The sequence below is a fragment of the Sarcophilus harrisii genome, chromosome 1 (genome assembly GCF_902635505.1).
Source record: "Sarcophilus harrisii chromosome 1, mSarHar1.11, whole genome shotgun sequence".
Taxonomy (NCBI): domain Eukaryota; kingdom Metazoa; phylum Chordata; class Mammalia; order Dasyuromorphia; family Dasyuridae; genus Sarcophilus; species Sarcophilus harrisii.
In genome coordinates, this window is record NC_045426.1 from 340,711,378 (window position 1) to 340,728,592 (window position 17,215).

Consider the following 17,215-nt stretch of genomic DNA (forward strand, 5'->3'; position numbering starts at 1 on the left):
TTCTTCAAATGATCCATGTCTGTTGTAGTTATGGGTCCCTGGATCACTCTTTTGGACACACTTCAGTTTATTAATATTCCTCCTAAAATATGGTGTCCAAAACTGGAAGCAATATTCCAGTTGTGTTCTCATCAGGTGATGGGGTGGAAACTTTTTTCTAGACAAGATGCTTCTATTAATATAATCTAAGAACACATTTGCTTTTTTTTCCCTAAAAATCAATGACATTATTGATTTGTATGCAGCTTGTAGTCCAATAACAGCTTCAGGTCTTTTCCTTGTGAATTCTCCCATATACCTGTATTAATCCTTCCATGCTCTTCTACTCACATCTGTATGGAATCTTGCAGTGACCAAAGTATTTTCAGAAAATAGTTTGAGACTTTTGTGAGAAATGAAACAGTAGCCATAGAGAGACAGGGTTTAACTGGACTGATGGGACAGGGCTGGCAGGTTCTAAGTAAACCACCAATTCCTTGCTTTTCTACACTTAGCAAGAGACAGATTTGAGCCTTTAATGGAAATGTGTGTGAGGATGAGACAGGACACATGAGGCTTTAGGATGGGAATCTGATTGGGAAAATAGTTTTTGTGCTCAATAATGGAAGCCTCCAGGTTCTGCTTCTGGTGGTACGGGACCTCACTGTGTCAGTTTATCAAAGACAGATTGGATTTTGTTTCTCTTAGGAAGGGAGTTCCCTGAGGACCAGAACATTTCTCTCTCCCTCAGACAGAGTTCCCTGGGAGTGAAGGCTATTATCCTCCCTTCAGACATGAGGACTGTGTCTCCTCCTTCAGATTGGGGGCTCCTTAGAAGCAAAAGCTATGTCACCCCATCAGAAAGGAGGAGAAAGGGCAAGAATACTATCTCCCTCTCATGCTAAGGGTTCCCTCAGGTGGCTCCCTAAGGGTAAGGGGCAGCTTGGGAGAGCCCCAAGAACAAGTCCCCTCTGGAAGGGGCTCTCTGAGGGCAGAGGCCATATCACTAACTAAAACTGGAGGCACCCTGATGGAGGATTATGTCTTGCTCTCATACTGCAGGCTCCCTTAGGAGGGGGAGATGTTCTGCTTCAGTAACAAAACCAGGGATGTGGTTCCCCTTCAGACTTATGGGAGCCATGTTGCCTTTTGAGTGAGCAAGGACTAAACTTTCCCTCAAAATGAAAGATTCCTGGTAGGGGAAGGGGTAGAGAATGAAGATCTCAGACTAAATATTTCCCAAGGATGGGAAAAGGGTCTTCTGAGATTTAACTCTCTAAGGATGGGGGCTATATTTCAACCTGCCCAGACCAAGAGCTCCCCAAGGACAAGAATACCACCTCCCCTCATATTAAGAGCTCTCTCAGGGGACTCCTTAAGGTAAGGAGCAGAGAACTATGGGGCAGTAAGGGCCATAGACCAAGGGTTTCCTTAACTACAGAGCCTTCTCCCCTTCTCTATTTCTCCCTTTCACCTCCCAGCCACAACCCAGAATGATCGGTTCTGTATTTTGAGAAAATAAAGCCCAAACACCTTCTATGTTGGGGGAAATAAAGTTGTTGATTTTGATTAGCCTCCCCATCTGGGTTCTGGGAAGATGGAAAAAGAATCCAGTGTCTAGCAAACCTACAAAGCCTGGTATTGTTTGCAGTTCAGGGTATTGAGGGGGAAGCATCGTTCATCTCTGGATAGTGATGTCAGAAAGGGCTGGAGGAGACCCTGGAACCACCAGCGCAGGGATGGGGCATCCTTAAAATCCAGTCGTCCCTGTAGCATAAGGGTCCACAAAGCTTTCCTAGTGGCAGCGTGGCAGAGAGAGCCATTCAGCTGAAATAAACACAAGTATTTCCCCAAAAACATGTTATCTGCTTGTCAGTGAGCAGTCCAGGGCCTGCCCCTGCCCACCCCAGCCAGGGTCCTCCAAAGGAAAATAAAGGCAAGAGACCCAAGGAAAGGTACCAGACAGTCTAAATGGCAGGCCATTTCCTGGGTGCAGCTCCCTCCCTTCATCACATCACTCAGCCTGAGAGCTAGAGAAGACGTGTTAAAAATCCTGGGTCACTAGGATTTATGAGACACCAGGCATTTCCCGGTCCCCTGCCCAGAGCCCATTCTTCTATCTCCCACCCCGTCCCTCAGGGGGTCTCCCACAGGTACCTGGACAAGGATGTCTTGGAGTTCTGTGAGGTTGACATAGCTAAAAATCAGGGCCAAGGTCTGTATTATCCCTTGATCTTTACACTTGGCCCTGCTTAATCTCACGTCTACTTCTCCTCTGTTCAGCGGTAACCCTTGGGCTCTCTGGGGATCAGAATCCAGAGGGCAATTTCAAAAAAGTTACAGAACTAAGCCCCCCTCCACTTCCACCCACAACCCCCCCCACACCCTCACCCCCTGGTTTGCTGCTTTACAACACCACTAACTTGTCAAAGCTTGTTTTCAAGACCTTGTCACCTTCCCTATGCCCTGCAGGGCTCTTCTCTTCCTCCACAGGACCCCCTATTCTTGTTGTTCAGACCCTTGCCCCATAGTCCTCTACCTTTCATAACTCCCCAATTCAAAAGATTTCTAGAAAAGTAAAGTACCTGATTCATAAAGAAATGTGTTTTAAAAATAAATGAGAATTTTTTAAAAAATAAAGTACCTTAAAGACCATAAAGTTAAAGATCCAGACTTGAGAGTATTGTTAGAGACTACTTAGATTAACCCCTTTATCTTACAGATGAAGAAATTATAGCTAAAATCACAGATAGGAGATTGCAGAGCTAAGTGCAGAGTCTGTGACTATAAGTTCTACATGTTTTCTCTCCACAAAGCTGTTTCATAGAATAATAATAATATTACTATTCACAAATAATATTATACATACAATATAATAATAATTACATGCATAGAAAAATAATAATAGCAGCCAGCATTTATACAGCACCTATTATGTGCCAGGCACTAACCTATATGCTTTACAAATATTCTCATTAAGTCCTCACAACAACTCTGGGAAATCAGTACTACTATTATCCCCATTTTACAGATAAAAAAACGGAGGCAAATAGAAACAAAATGGTTTGTGCAAAATGACACTGCTATTGAGTATCTGAGGCTGGATTGGAATTCAAGTCTTCCTGACTCCAGACCCAGTGCTCTATCTACTTTATCATTTAATTACTTAGTCCAACCCGTGAATTTAGAGATTAGGAAACTAAGGCCCAGAAAGTTTATAATTTGCTCAAGGCCACTTCATCCCAGGGCTTTTGAGGAGAAACTAGGAGAGAATTCCCAGAACCATTGGGATAAATGGAAGAAGAAATGGGCTCCATCCAAACACGTTCCCAAGAAGCCAGGAGACTGTGTGGAAGTTTCAAGGTCAGAGGTATAAGGAGCTAGGGCTTTTGGAGAGCAGAAATAGGACTTTGGAGGTGAGATTTCTAGTCTCCAAGGGGCCAGAAGAGAGGACATGGCAGGAGAGGAAAGTTGGGAATTGGTATCCATAGGACCTCCTACTTACCTTTTGGCAGATAAAATCCCTTAGGCTGATGTCTTCGGCACTTTCTCCAGAGCTGAGATACAGATGAGAGAGAGAGAGAGAGAGAGAGAGAGAGAGAGAGAGAGAGAGAGAGAGAGAGAGAGAGAGAATGAGAAATCACTCTATGGTCATCACATCTAACCTCTACTTGACCATTGGTCCCTCTAAACACTGTCTATCATTAAACATCTGGGATGAATGCAGACACTTTTCACTGGAAATCAAGATCTCCTGGGACTCACTGGGAGAATCAGGGCTTCAGGGACTGAAGGATACCTCTTCCCCTACTTTCCTTACCTTTCTGAGGTTCCAGAGAGTGTAGTATACAACTTAATATGATCCCTACTCTCCTACCTGTTCCCTCCTTCCTTTGAGAAGCCACAGAGCATGGTTAGAGTTCAGGAAACACTACTTTCTTATTAGGAACCTCTCAATTTTCTCTCCTTTCAATATCCTCTATCCTCCATGACGATCCCTGGACCTCCCAAGGGTGACAGCAGGAAACACGGGATAGTTAACAGCAAAAGACTATGAGATTTGGTTTTGTGGCAAAGTTCTTCCACTGCATCTTAATAACTATAAAATCTTTCCATTTAACTCAGAGCCAAGCCCTCATTCCCATTTGAGAGCAAGAATAGTCTTACTTTGCTATTTGTATACCCAGTGCTTAACAGAGCTTTGTACATAGTAATCACTTGATGCTTTTCCACTTACTCACTCACTCACTCAATCACTCACTCATTCATTCACTCTTTCAAAGGCTTTACTGAAAAGCCTTTGCTTTTTTGCCTTTTTGCTGGCTGGGTGAGAAGTCCTCTGCCAAGTGCAGCAGACCTCCTGCTGGTGATGTGCTGAGGATGCTAAGAGTAGATGAAAGAGTGAGGACTAGGATAAGTTTGTCAGGGAGAGGAAGGAGTAAAGGGCTTAAGAGAACTGGGCTTGCTTGGAAGGTGTTCTGCTAGAAATAGGTGTAGGAATAGCTGGATGTACTGAGGCACTAAGGAAAGACTTTCTCCTTCCAGGCCAAGAGAGTGTAGGAGGGGTTTGGACCAAAGGTGATTTGTAGTGGGAAGGGGACAGAAAAAGAAGATTTCTCAAAGACCAGGGGAAGGGGCAGAAGGGTCTGATAGGGGAGACATCTCCCAGCCTAATATTGTTTTTCCTTGGTCCCTGGGATACAAGTGAGGGCAGAGGCTGTGCTGGGGGTAGAGTTGGGGAGATTTTGCAGCCTCAAAACACCTGACCTGAATAAGGGCTACTATCTCTGCCCAGCCTTTAAGTGGAAGAACAAGCAGGAGAGATAAAGAAGCTAAGTCTGAAGGGTTTAGAACACAAAAATGGGAGGTAGGGGAGTAGGAAGAAGTGACTATAAAATAGAATATGAACTGAGGAGTCTAGAGATGAACAATGAATAAATGCTTGTTGATGTTTAACATATATATTTTGGATTGCTTGTTGTCTAGAGGAGGGGATGGGGGGAAAGGAGGGAGAAAAGTTTGGAACACAAAGTTTTGCAAGATTGATGTTGAATTGCATATATTTTGAAAATAAAAAGCTGTTATTTAAAAAGAAAAAAAAGAAATTCTTGTTGATTGATGAATGATTGCTTTCTAGGAAAAATACAATTATAAGCATATATCTTCTATAGAGATAACCTGTGGAGTCCCAACAAATTCAGGTTGCTGAATTCCTCTTTAAAGAGCCCCCGGCTTCACAGAACTCTTACCCCTTTCTCCCTAAATCCTTACCCCGCTAGAGCTCTGGCTACCCTGACTTCTAACTTTCAGGATTCTCCCATTCCCACCCTCTGTTCCCCAGACCTTTGGTTTCTGACTCCTAGATCCCCAAATAGCTTTCAACTCCCTCCCTCCCACCTGAGATCCTGGTCTGGCTTGATCAGAAACTAAGTAGCACAGTGGATAGAGCACTGGCCCTGGAGTTAGGAGGATCTGAATCAAATCTCAACACTTACTGGCTATGTGACCCGGCCCCCCCAACTGCCCTGACCCCCCCAAAAAAGAGCAAAATAATGTGCTCCTTACCTGAGCTCACCACGGCACAGTGCTGTTTCTGATGGAGAGAAAGGAAAGTATAGTGAGGAATATTGATTTAGAATGTCCCAGGAAAAGGAAGGAAAATAGGAGAAGGTATGTGCTTCTGAGAGATCAGACACTCACCGTTTATCCCAGAATCCCGGCACTAAGGGAGAAAAGAAACAAGGAATATCTGATGAGATGAATCATGGCTTTACTCCCCACCATCCTGCCATCTTTCCTAAGCCACTTCCTTGCCTATTCTGGGTTACGCTTTGGGGGGATCTAGGAGAAGGAAGAGACATAGGCCACGCCTTTAGAACAATAACATACATAGCAATAGACAGAGCTTTACAATTTAGAGACCATATTCCCAACTGTTCTCTCATTTGATTTCTGGAGGAATCCCCAGAGGGAAACAGGTGTCTATCACTTTCGTTTGACAGAAAGTGAGAACAAAATCCCAGAGAAAGGAGGTAAACTTTAGCTCCAAAAAAAAAAAAAATTAATGGCAAAGGTACCACCAGAACCCAGGAGTCTTGACTCCTACCCAGTTTAGCGTTCTTTCCTTTGAATCAAGTTCTTCCATGTGTTAACAGCAAGTCCCCAAGCCCAAACCAGTGTAGCTCAGTTCAAGTTAGTCCTTCATATGCCTGTTCCTCCCCATGCCACAAGATACCCTGGACCCCAGCTCTGAGGGGGAGGAGGATGATAAATACTGATAATCGCATTTTTCAGAGGCAGTGTTCTGTATTCCAGAGCTGGCCTTGCAGAAAGGAAAATCTGGATTTATGTTCTATTTCTAACCCATCCTAGGTGTGTGGTCCAGGCAAATCACTTAATTTCTACTCAAACCAAAGGCTTTAGATTAGCTTCTTAAACTGTAGGGTGCAACCCATGAAGGGTCTCATAACTGAATATGGAGGTCACAAAATCATGATTTCTCATCAGCAAATGTTTGATTTGTGTACTTATTAAATACCTGAGGTCATGTAAAAATTTCTCAGGTGAAAAGCTGAAGAAGCCTTGGGATCTGTAGTTAGGGAGTTTCCTGATTGCAAGATCCCGCTACCAAAGAAATCATGGCACAGGTCTACCCGCTCCCTCCTAGGACATGTTTGCTAAGCCCTGGGAGGGCATTGCTCACCACAAGGCAGAGCCGTGGTATGTGGCTGTGGATGCTGTGTTAATTTTTCTGGAGAAGCTCAGAGCCCAGGAGAGCACATGGGAGATAGGTGATTCAGAAGGAGCCTTGGATCATAGCATCCCCTCCCTCCAGCCCCGTAGTTCTAACTCACCCGTGTGTCTTCCTCCAAAGGGCTGATAGTCTTCGCCAAGGTTTTGCTCCCTGTGTTGGCGCTCCCCGTGGTGACATTGCTCCCCAAGAGTGGAAGCATGGTAGCATTGTTCCCCAAGGTGTCTCCGCTGGTCCCCGTGGAGACACTGCTCCTTGTGGTGCCTTTCCCCAGAGTGACGTTCTCGGAAATTTTGCTCCCCATGCCGGGGTTCTCTGTGGTAAGTCTGCTCTCCAGAATGGCATGGCTCTCGGTGGTGGAACTGTTCCCCACGGCAGTGTTCTCTGTGATGATATTCTCCAGGATTTTGCTCTCTGTGGTGGCGCTGGTCCCCAAGAAGATGCTGTTCCCCAAGGGTGTGCTGGTCCCCATGGAGACGCTCTCCTGGGTGCCGGTCCCCGCGGAAACGGTCTCTGGGGTGATGGCGTTGGTCCCCCAGGTAGCGTTCTGCGTGACTCGAGTGCCGGTGGTGGAACTGGTCTCCGAGGTACCGCTGCTCTCCGTGGCTTGGGTCTCGGTGATGGAATGGCTCCCCAAGATATCGCTGTTTCCCGGGGCTTGCCTGTCGGTGGTGATATTCCCCAAGATATTCTTGTTCTGCAAGGTTTGGTTCCCGGTGGTGACATTGTTCCCCATGGAAGCGCTGCTCTCTGAGCTCTTGTTCCGCAGGGTCCCTGCGACGGTAGTGCTCCCCATGGTACTGTTGGTCACCCGGGTTTTGCTCCCCAGGTAGATATGGATCTCTGCGATGGTACTGTTCCCCATGATATTGCTGATCCCCAAGATTTTGGTCTCTGTGATGGCATTGTTCCCTGTAACCGCATTGTTGTTCCCCATGGTAGCGTTGTTCCCCAAGACATGTTTGGTCTCTAAGGTGATTTTGTAGTCCCATGTGCTGTTGTTCCCCGTGGTAGCACTGTTCCCCAGAATGGAGTTGCTGGCCGGGGTGCCATTGTTCTCTGTGATGGCATTGTTCCCCACGGTGGTCTCTGTAGTGGCGTTGGTCCCTTTGGTGGTAGTCCCTGTTCTGATAATCCCCAGGATAGAACTGTTCCCCATGGTGGGGTTGTTCCCTGCAGCCCAGGACAGCCCTGTACAGCAGGGGTGAAGACAAGGAAGGAGCTACACATGTTGATCTCAGGGGGAACGGAGGAAGGGTGGACACTGGGGCTAGAGGGAAATACTCTCAGAACAAACAGGTAAAGGTATTTTCTGGGGACCCTTTGGGATCATCACAATTGGCTAGAGTTATCTTATCCTAACTCCCTCTCCTCCAGAAGCCTCCTGAGCTTAAAGGAAGTCAATAGAAAATGGGGGGATAGAAGGGAGGCAAAGATGGCCCTGAACTGGAGAGTCAAGAACCCTGGATTCCATTCTCAGCTCTGCCACTAAGTGACTTTGGGCAAGATTTTTCTTCCCAAATTCAATTTTCCTCACTGATTAAAAAAAGATGGGGATGGATAGACGTATGGACTAGAATCAGGGGTCCTCAAACTTTTAAAATAGGGAGCCAGTTCACTGTCCCTCAGACTGTTGGAGGGCCGGACTATAGTAAAAATGAAAACTTTGTTTTGTGGGCCTTTAAATAAAGAAACTTCATAGCTCTGGGTGAGGGGGATAAACGTCCTCAGCTGCTGAATCTGGCCCACCAGGCTGTAGTTTGAGGACCTCTGGACTAAATAATCTTTGAGGTCTCTTCCATGTAGGAGATTCTATGTTTCCCAGAGAGAAAGAAAAGATTAAAGAGACAAGACAGAGAAAGGACATAAGAAGAAGAGGAAAGGGTAGAGAGAAGGCTCACAGGGTAAGGTTGCCCAGCCACTCAGCTCACCAAGGCATAGTCCCAGCAGCAGAGCCAGGAACTGGGTGGGGAGGCCCATGGCTTCTACGTCCTCTTCCTCCCAAGGAACAGCTCCTGAGCCTCAGAGCAATATGGGGAAACCCTCACACACAGTCCCAGATGTTCCCTTCTCAGCCCTGGGCTGAAGCAGAATAAAGGAATTCTCCTAATTGGGGCAAAAGGGGGTGGGTGTGAGCAGAAAAAGGTCTCAGTCAATCACCCACCACCCTCTCTCCGTACTCCCCCGACTCCATTCTTTCTACCACCCCTTTCTATCTCATCTACAACCCTTAGTCTACTTACCTCAGGCCCTTGGCCCTATTTCAGTCTTTGGATATGCTATGATAAGAATAAAGGGACCTGAAGGAAGAGAGGAGCAACGACTGCCCTTGGAGTCCACTTGGGAGTCAACATGGCCACTGAACCTTCATCTTCCCCAAGGAAATGGATACAGGCTCCTGCTCAAGTGAGAGCTATGGCCAATTCAGCCCCACTATGCAGACTGAGGATGGGTGGGTGGGAAATCAATTTTATTTCCCACCATCTCCTCCTCCTCTTCTTCTCCTTGCAAGCCAGCCCCATCCCAGTGGTCATAGCCTTAAGCCAGGTCCAGGGCATCCCTGAGAAACAGTAGATACCAGCCCTGGGAATACGATGAATTCATTTACTGTATAATAACAGTTATTAATGATGGCAATTTGGTGCATTGGGCTGAGGGTTCCTATTTCTGTTCAGCAGTATGACACCCACTCTCTAACTCCCAAAGCAGGAGACAGAACCCTTATAATAATAATAATAAAATAGGACCTTAGGCTCTGGAGAGCCAAAGTTCTCCTTCACTCACTCATCCACTTTGGGACACAGATGTACTCAGGTGGTCTTACCTGGGAAGGGGAATGTATGTTGACCTAATGGATGGGATCCAGGTCTGTGTGTCCCCCAGCAGTAAAGAGTTTGTGCTGAGTGTACTGGACAAGATTTTATGGGATGGGAGGTACTGAGGAGAGGGGTGTGGTGGGAACTAAGCCCACAGGTTCTCAGGGAGAAACGAATAGCAAACAGGACAGCAATTTCATTAGAAACTTCCTTCTGAGACAGTGTGTCTTACTCATGCCCAGGGTGACCTAGAGGCCAAAGACTAGCCCCTCCATCTGCCTTCAATCCTTTCCCTTCACTCTTTTGCCCATGTTCCCCCTCTTGCTCCTTCTTTCTTTGTTCTGTTTTTCCATCCCTTTCTCTAGAACAAAGACAAAAAATAGTACAAAGGGAAACACAGCAGAAAAAGAAATAGATAGTGGAAGAAAGAGTAGAGGAGAATCACAGAATCCCTCAAGATTTGGGAAAAAACCTCAAAGATCATCTAGTGTCCAGCCCATCGCTGAGTAGGAATTCCTTTCTGTGACATCAATAAGAAATGGTCATCCACCCACCCTGCCTGAAGGCCTTCAGGAAGGGTCACCCAATGCCTTCCAAGATAGCACCTTTCACTTTGGGAGAGCCATTTTGTTAGGAAATTTTCCTATATGTTGGGTCTAAATCTGCTGCCCAATTGCCTCAGTTTCTGTCCTCTGGATCTAAATTGAATTAGTTTAATTCACCTTGTTTCCCCTGGCAGCCTTTAAAGTATTTAAAGACAACAATTATGTTCCCACTGGGTCTTCTCCAAGTTAAACAGCCTGGAATCCTTCAATCAATTCTCTAATGGCACAGGGTTTCCATTTCCCTTAGTACCCTGGTAGTCCTACTGTAGAGTCCCAAGCTTGTCAGTGTCCTCCTTAAAATATAGTTCTTTACATTAAACACAGTGTTTCAGATATGGTCTGGCAGGGCAGAGGGAAGCATAAATGGTACCCCCTTCCTTCTGAACCTTCCTCCTCTTGATGCTATTTTCTACAGTTAAATTGTCATACTGCTAACTCATATTGAATCTGAAATATACTCAAATTTATAGATCTTTTTGACATAAAATGTTGTCTAGCCACAGCTCTCTATCATTCTTGTGAAACTGTTATTTTTTTTTAGTCCAGGTATAAGGAATTTACATTTTTTCTCTACTAAATAATTAAGTAATAATAATTACAGCACTGTGCCAGGAACCATGCTAAGTATTTTATTAGATTATCCCATTTGATCCTCATAACAACCTTAAGAGATGGGTGCTGTTATTATCCCCATTTTATAGTTGAGGAACCTGAGTGGCTCATTAGATGGAGTACCTGTCCTGGGTTTGGGAAATTGTTCTTATTGTTCCATCTTTTCAGTCATGTCTGACATTTTGTCACCCCATTTGGGATTTTCTTGCCAAAGACTCTTGAGTGGTTTGTCATTTCCTTCTCCAGTTCATTTGACAGATGAGGAAACTGCGGCAAACATAGTTAAGTGACTTGCCCAGAATCACCCAGCTAGTAAGTGACTGAGGCTGAATTTGAACTCAGGGAGATGAGTAAGTCTTTCTGACTCTAAGCCCAGCACTCTCTCCACTGTACCACCTACCTACCCCAGAGTCAGAAAGACCTGAATTCAAATCCATTTCTTCAACAAAATAGGGTAATAATAGCATCTATCTACTAGGGTTGTCATAAGGATCAAATGAGAAAACATTTGTAAAATGCCTGCCATATAGTAGGTGCTATATAAATGTGATCTATTGTTCTTGTTATTATTATTATTATTATAAAACAGAGGTTAAAAGACTTGCCCAAGCTTATACTGCTAGTATTTGAGGCTGGATTTCAATTCAGGTTTTTGTATCAGTTTACTCATCTGTAAAATGAACTGAAGAAGTAAGTGGCAAACCATTCCAGTATCTTTGCCAAGAAAACCCAAATGTGGTCAGACATAAGTGAACTGCAACCTAAAAAAAAACCCCACAAAAAAACCACTTTCTGACTCTAGAGATCATTTCTCCCTGTCTCTTGCTTTTGATGTCTGCTCCATCCTCTCCTAGACGTGAAATGAAAGGCTTAGGTCAGATCATCTCTAAGAATTCTTCTAGTCTTGAAAGGCTGTGTCCTGTGATTTCAGAGGCTCATGAAACAGAGGCACAGAGAAGGGTTCGTATTACCCTAAAGTCAAACATTGAGTTAGAATGGAAAAGTTGGGACTCAAACTCAGATCTCTGATTCTGAGTACAGAGCACTTCCCTACTAGAGTGGACAGTGAAGGTTTTGAAAACTGGAAAGGAGAACAATGAGTCCTGGTCCTGTAGAAAAAGTAAAAGGCTCAAACAGGAGAACTTCTACAGGCCAATGGATAGGACCTTGTAGGAACCAGGATTTGAGTTCAAACAGAGAGGGTTGAAAAACAAATTCCCTCTAAAGAGGATTCAGGCTTGACCAGGGACCAAAGCACCAAGCATGGGTTTGAGGGAAAAGCAGACTTCTGTAGGGAAGGGTCCCAGAGGCTTCTGGGAGTAGCATCTATAAAAGCAGCACAGTACAAACTGGGCGGAGGGGGTGATGGTTTAGGTCCCATGGGCAAGGGCTGACCTACCCCAGGTCAGCCTGCGAGCAGAGACAGAGGTGGTTGATTGATGTCCAGTTGATAGTGATTATAAGAACAAGGCACTATAAACCATTTCTTTTCTTCAGCTCCTGTTCACATGGATTTTAATATTTCCATGGCTGCCTAGTAAAGACTGAATAATCTCCAACTTTGCTTTGGGTAAGATAAAAGGAGAAAGTTTCTCTGTCTAGTTTCAGCAAGCTGGAGTGGAGAGAGGAGCTGAAATCTCCTTGGAAGTCCCAGACTGGGGGGCCGTCTCAATAATCTCAGAATGGTTATGGAGACATGAGTCTATCGGATAGGGTGAGAGAAGGCTCAGGTAGGATGACCAGAGCTTCAGCTGCCATTTTGGAGCTCTCACCTCTTGGGAAGAATGGCAGGTCATCAGTTTACTCACAATCTAAAGGAAGCAGGAAATGCTTCTGTGGAATAGATTAGACTTTCAGAAGCCTATGTTCCTGAAAAGACCTTAAAGATCATAGAACCAGAGATTCAGAGCTGGAAGGGACCATGGAAGCCAACTCTTCCAGTCTCTTAATTTTAAAGATGAGGAAACTAAGTTAAATAGCTTGCCCATCATCTCATTTGGCATCTTTTTTTTTTCTTACTAGTTTAAAAAGAAAGTTCAGGAGTAACTAGGTAGTACAATACATAGAGCCTTGGACCTGCATCCAGGAAGATGAGTTCAAATCCAATCTCAAAAACTTAATAGTTGTGTGATCCTGGGCAAGTCCATTTACCTCAGTTTACCTCGTTTACCTCTATTTACCTCAATTTCCTCAATTGTTAAATTGAGAAGAATAATAGTACCTGCTTCTCAGGATTGTTGTAAGGATCAAACAAGCTAATATTTGTAAATCACTTAGCACAGTGCTTGCTACATAGTAAGTGCTATATAATGCTAATTCCCTTCCCCTTACTTTCATTCCCTTGAAGTGACATGTCCATATAATGTAAATAAATGGCCTTGTTAGACATCTTACTCTCAGTCCTAGTTCACTTTCCCAAAATACTTGGTCTTCTTATGACATAAATTGAAATCAAATGGTATAGATAAATTCAGGAAGAAAAGAGTTCCTGAGATTCCAGGCCAAGGGAGACTTCCCGGAGGAGGTAGGAAGAAAAGGGATCCCAGTGGTCTGAGATTCCAGGCCAAGGGAGATTTTCTGGATCTAGACCAAAGGTAGGAAAGGAAGGGAGAATGAGAGCTTTCATCTGAGAAGATTATTATAAACAAAAGCATGTAAGAGGAAATGAACTATGACAAAGTATTCAGTTTAATAGTCAAAGACTATAGATGTCTCTAGCTGCCATTTTGGAATTGTCTGGATTTCTGTTTGGCCTATATTCATCTCTAAATTCTTACTGTTATTTTGAAATTTCTACTCCTCGTTCCCTACCCTACCAGCTATGAAGTTCTCTATCAGCACCAAAAATATTCACAATACCCTACCAGTACCCTGACCTTTCTCTTCCCCTGGCTCAACATGGAATTCCCCTCTTTTCCCCTCCTTGCTGGCTCTCCTCCATCTCTACCCCATAAATATGTGCCCTGTTTGCTTGACTTTAGCACCAGCTTGTTGTTTGTTTATATAGCTATCCTCTACCGACCTGTCCCTCTACTACATGATTTTGAAAAGTTATCTATTTTAGATTGAAATCTAGAGATATGGCTAATCCTAGTAAAATACCTACTCCACCTTCTGGGTAAAAGGGAACAAGTTTATAAGTTCATAGATTCAGAGCTGGAAGTAACTTTAGTCATATTTGATCACTTTGCAGATGAGGAAACTGGAATCTAGAAAAATAACTTGCTGAAAGTCAGTGTGGGACAGTGTTTTGAATTTGAACCATCATTCTTGCGACTTGATTAATGCTTTCTAGTTGAGTAGAATAAGGCCCTGGGGTCCTGAGAGAGTTACTGAACAAAAGTTTCACTGGAGAAAGTGAGCACTTTTGGATAGGCTCAACACTTCCCAGATTAAAAAAAAAAATACATTTTAGAAATTTCTAAACTTCACTCTCATATTAAAAGTTTTATATCTAGAACAAAGAAGGTGATAGTCTTAGAACCAAAGAAGTTCAGAGTCAGAAGAAATCTCAAAAATTAATATTTAGTCCAAAGGAGAGCAAATCTTCTTAATATCACCAAGTAGTCATTCAGCCTCTGCTTAAATACATTTATTCTTCCTATAATCCACCAAAATCTGCCTCCCTCTAACTTCCCTTTATTAGCTCTAGAGCTCGCCTTCTCTTCCCCCCCCCCCCACTAAAAATTGAATCCCTCTTTCTCTTAATGGTCCTTCAGGTATTTAAAGACTATGGTCATGCTTTCTTCCAAATCTCTTCTCCAAACTAACCCCAATTCTTTTAACTCATCCTCAAGAGACAGCTTCAAGTCTCCTCACCATTCTGGTTAAGTGCTCAGAATGGGAGTATTCTGCCCTGGCCAGACCATGATTAGAGCATTCTTTCTTGTTTGGATGCCAATTTTTTTGGGGGGAATGAGTGTTAGGGGGGAAGCTAGAGCTAGTTTGGAGAAGGGTAAGGATAATGAATCAGTATCTAAAGTATCATGATATAAAATTCTTAATTAAAGGAACCAGGGGTTTTAATTCTGAAGGGAAAGATTTCAAGGATGGCAGGAAGTACATAATTGTTCTCTTCAAATATCTCAAGACTTGTGATGGGGAAGAGGAAGGAGAAAGTCTGTCTATCTCCAGAAGGCATCTGGGAGCAATTAGAGAAAAATTACATAGAAGGTGATTTCAGCTCAATAACAAAAAGAGCTTTCTGATAGGCCACTATATGGTGGACTATGGTGATAGTCCATCATAAAGGGGGTGCCTCTAGGTTAGTGCATTCATCTCTGGAAGTATTCACACAAAAGCTGTAGAGACAACTGTTAGGGATACAGCAGAAGGACTTCCATCAAAAGGAGGGAGGTGATCCCAAGGATCCCTTGTAGCTCTATACCCTCTGAATCTAGGATTTGAAACCTTCTGGAAAAGATTAAAAAACCTGGTTGAATTTTTCATCTGCTATCAGTGCCCCCATTTTTCCATTGAATCCTTCTTTTCTGGCAACTGTTCACACTGCCTCTCTTTATCCTTGGTCTTTTAAACCTCTTTATAACTTATTCCATTCGATCCTTTTTCTACTCTCTCCATTCTTATTCCTCTATTCACCCATCCCTCCTACATACTAGACACTGAAGGGGATGCAGAATTTCCAGGCTGGTAGAAGTGATAAAATATTCATTACATTAATAACTATGATAGGTAAAATGTGATAGAATTTCCTTTGTCATTGATTATCTTATTGGATCATTATAATAACTCAGTAAAGGAGACAAGGATTATTATTCCCACTTTACAGAGAGGAAACCTGAAGCCCAGATTGAGGATCAATTTTCTCAAAATCATTCATTCAATGAGTCAGTGGCACAATGGGGAACCAGAACCTAACCCTACTGGATTTCTGTGTTTCCATCCCAACCTTAGGAACTCAAAGTTCTCAACAATGCCTCTCTCTCTCTCTCTCTCTCTCTCTCTCTCTCTCTCTCTCTCTCTCTCTCTCATCCTTCTCATACTCTTTTCCTTTCTCTCTAGAACCCCCATCTCTCTTCTTCCTGCCTCCCTATCAGGGTCAATCCACAGAGGACAAAATTGTCAGGAGCCTCCAGCTTCATTTTTAGCATCTTTTTCTCTATCACTTTCTTCCCAGAGGAAAATAATATATTCATTCTCACTTTGGAGTGAGAAGCTTTTCTTTCAAACTGGAAGGGACCTCAGTCCAATCCCCTCATTTTAGAAATAAGAAAACTGAGCCCTAAGGGGGTTGAGTAAATTGACCCAGAACACAAAGTTTCTAAACATCATTGGTGGGATTTGAAGCTAGGTTTTCTTACTCCAGAGGCAGTAGTGATTGTGCTTTTTAGAACTAGCTCCAGCCTCCAAGCTAAGAAATCCTGAGTTAACACCCTCTGATTCACACTTGCGGCAAGATTCTGGGACAAATCATATTTCTCTGAGCCCTAGGCAACGCTTTGAAACCATAAATTTCAGATAAATGCCAATCTGCCTAGGTAGAAGGAGTCACCTCATTGGAGAGTTCCCTACACCAACCAAGCCACAATTCTGATTTCTGTCCCTTAAGTAACATAATTATTAGCCCAAAGAGACGATTCTCGAACTGTGGATTGTTAGGAAGGCAATGTGAAGCGGCATCTGGGGCCGGAGGGACCTTTCCAGTCTCCCTCATTTCACAGTTTCATAGGTAGCTGGTGAATCTGTCGATATTTAGAGCCCAGCCAACTACCACACTGACCACAGGCATAAGCCGGGGCTAGTATGAGTGCCGAACCTCTCCCTCCCCTGGATGAATTCCAACTTGGCAGTTCATCCCCATCCCAGGCCCCATAGAGCCAGCTCAGAGGGAACCAAGGCCCCAGAGCTCGCGGCACTTCCTCATCCCCCAGTGGTTTCCAAGAAAGAACAAGCCAGATCCCCTGCCCCCTTTTTCTTCCCACCCCTTCCCACCCCACTCTCTTATCTGGTCCTTTAGAAAGGCTGATTTCCACACCCCTGATTGCCGAGGGCAAACACGCCAGGACCCCGGCCAGAGCCCATCAGGAGACCAACCCAGAACCTTTCTTAGAATTAGAATTGTGGAACTATAAAGGCATAGAATGTCAAGGCTGGAAGGGGCCTTAGAGACCATGTAGTCCAGCCCCCTCCATTACAGAGGAAGAACCTGGGGGTCTAGGTCAGGGAATGATCATACCATGACATAGTGACAGAGCCTGGACTAGAAAATCCAGGTCTCTGGTCTCCAAGCATCTCCCGGCTCTCCCACAGTTAAATAGACCCACTCTCAGCTCATGGAGTCACAGAAATGGAGGGGATCTTAGACACAATCTAGAGCACAGACTACCCATTTTTTTTTTTTTTTACAAGATCTTGAGACCCTCCACGACTAAATGGGAGATGTGTTCAATTGTCAGTTAGCCAACGTGTGGATCGTTGTTAGTCCAATGGTA

General features: G+C 44.1%; 1 protein-coding gene across 2 annotated transcripts; it reads right to left on the reverse strand.

Moving 5' to 3' along the window:
* Positions 1 to 1,518: 1,518 nt before the first annotated feature.
* LOC100927324 (flocculation protein FLO11-like) lies at positions 1,519 to 16,864 on the reverse strand. 2 transcript variants are annotated; one of them, XM_023497784.2, is made up of 7 exons: positions 16,759 to 16,864; positions 6,834 to 7,921; positions 5,680 to 5,701; positions 5,545 to 5,572; positions 3,485 to 3,536; positions 2,137 to 2,280; positions 1,519 to 1,806 (listed from the first exon to the last, which is right to left on the reverse strand). In XM_023497784.2, the coding sequence occupies exons 2-7, from the start codon at positions 7,887 to 7,889 to the stop codon at positions 1,606 to 1,608; spliced, it is 1,503 nt and encodes a 500-aa protein (XP_023353552.1). In that variant the 5' UTR covers positions 7,890 to 7,921; positions 16,759 to 16,864; the 3' UTR covers positions 1,519 to 1,605. The 2 variants fall into 2 exon arrangements, with proteins under 2 accessions (XP_023353552.1, XP_031801597.1); XM_031945737.1 differs by lacking the exon at positions 16,759 to 16,864 and adding an exon at positions 8,662 to 8,725.
* Between the last annotated feature and the right edge of the window lie 351 nt (positions 16,865 to 17,215).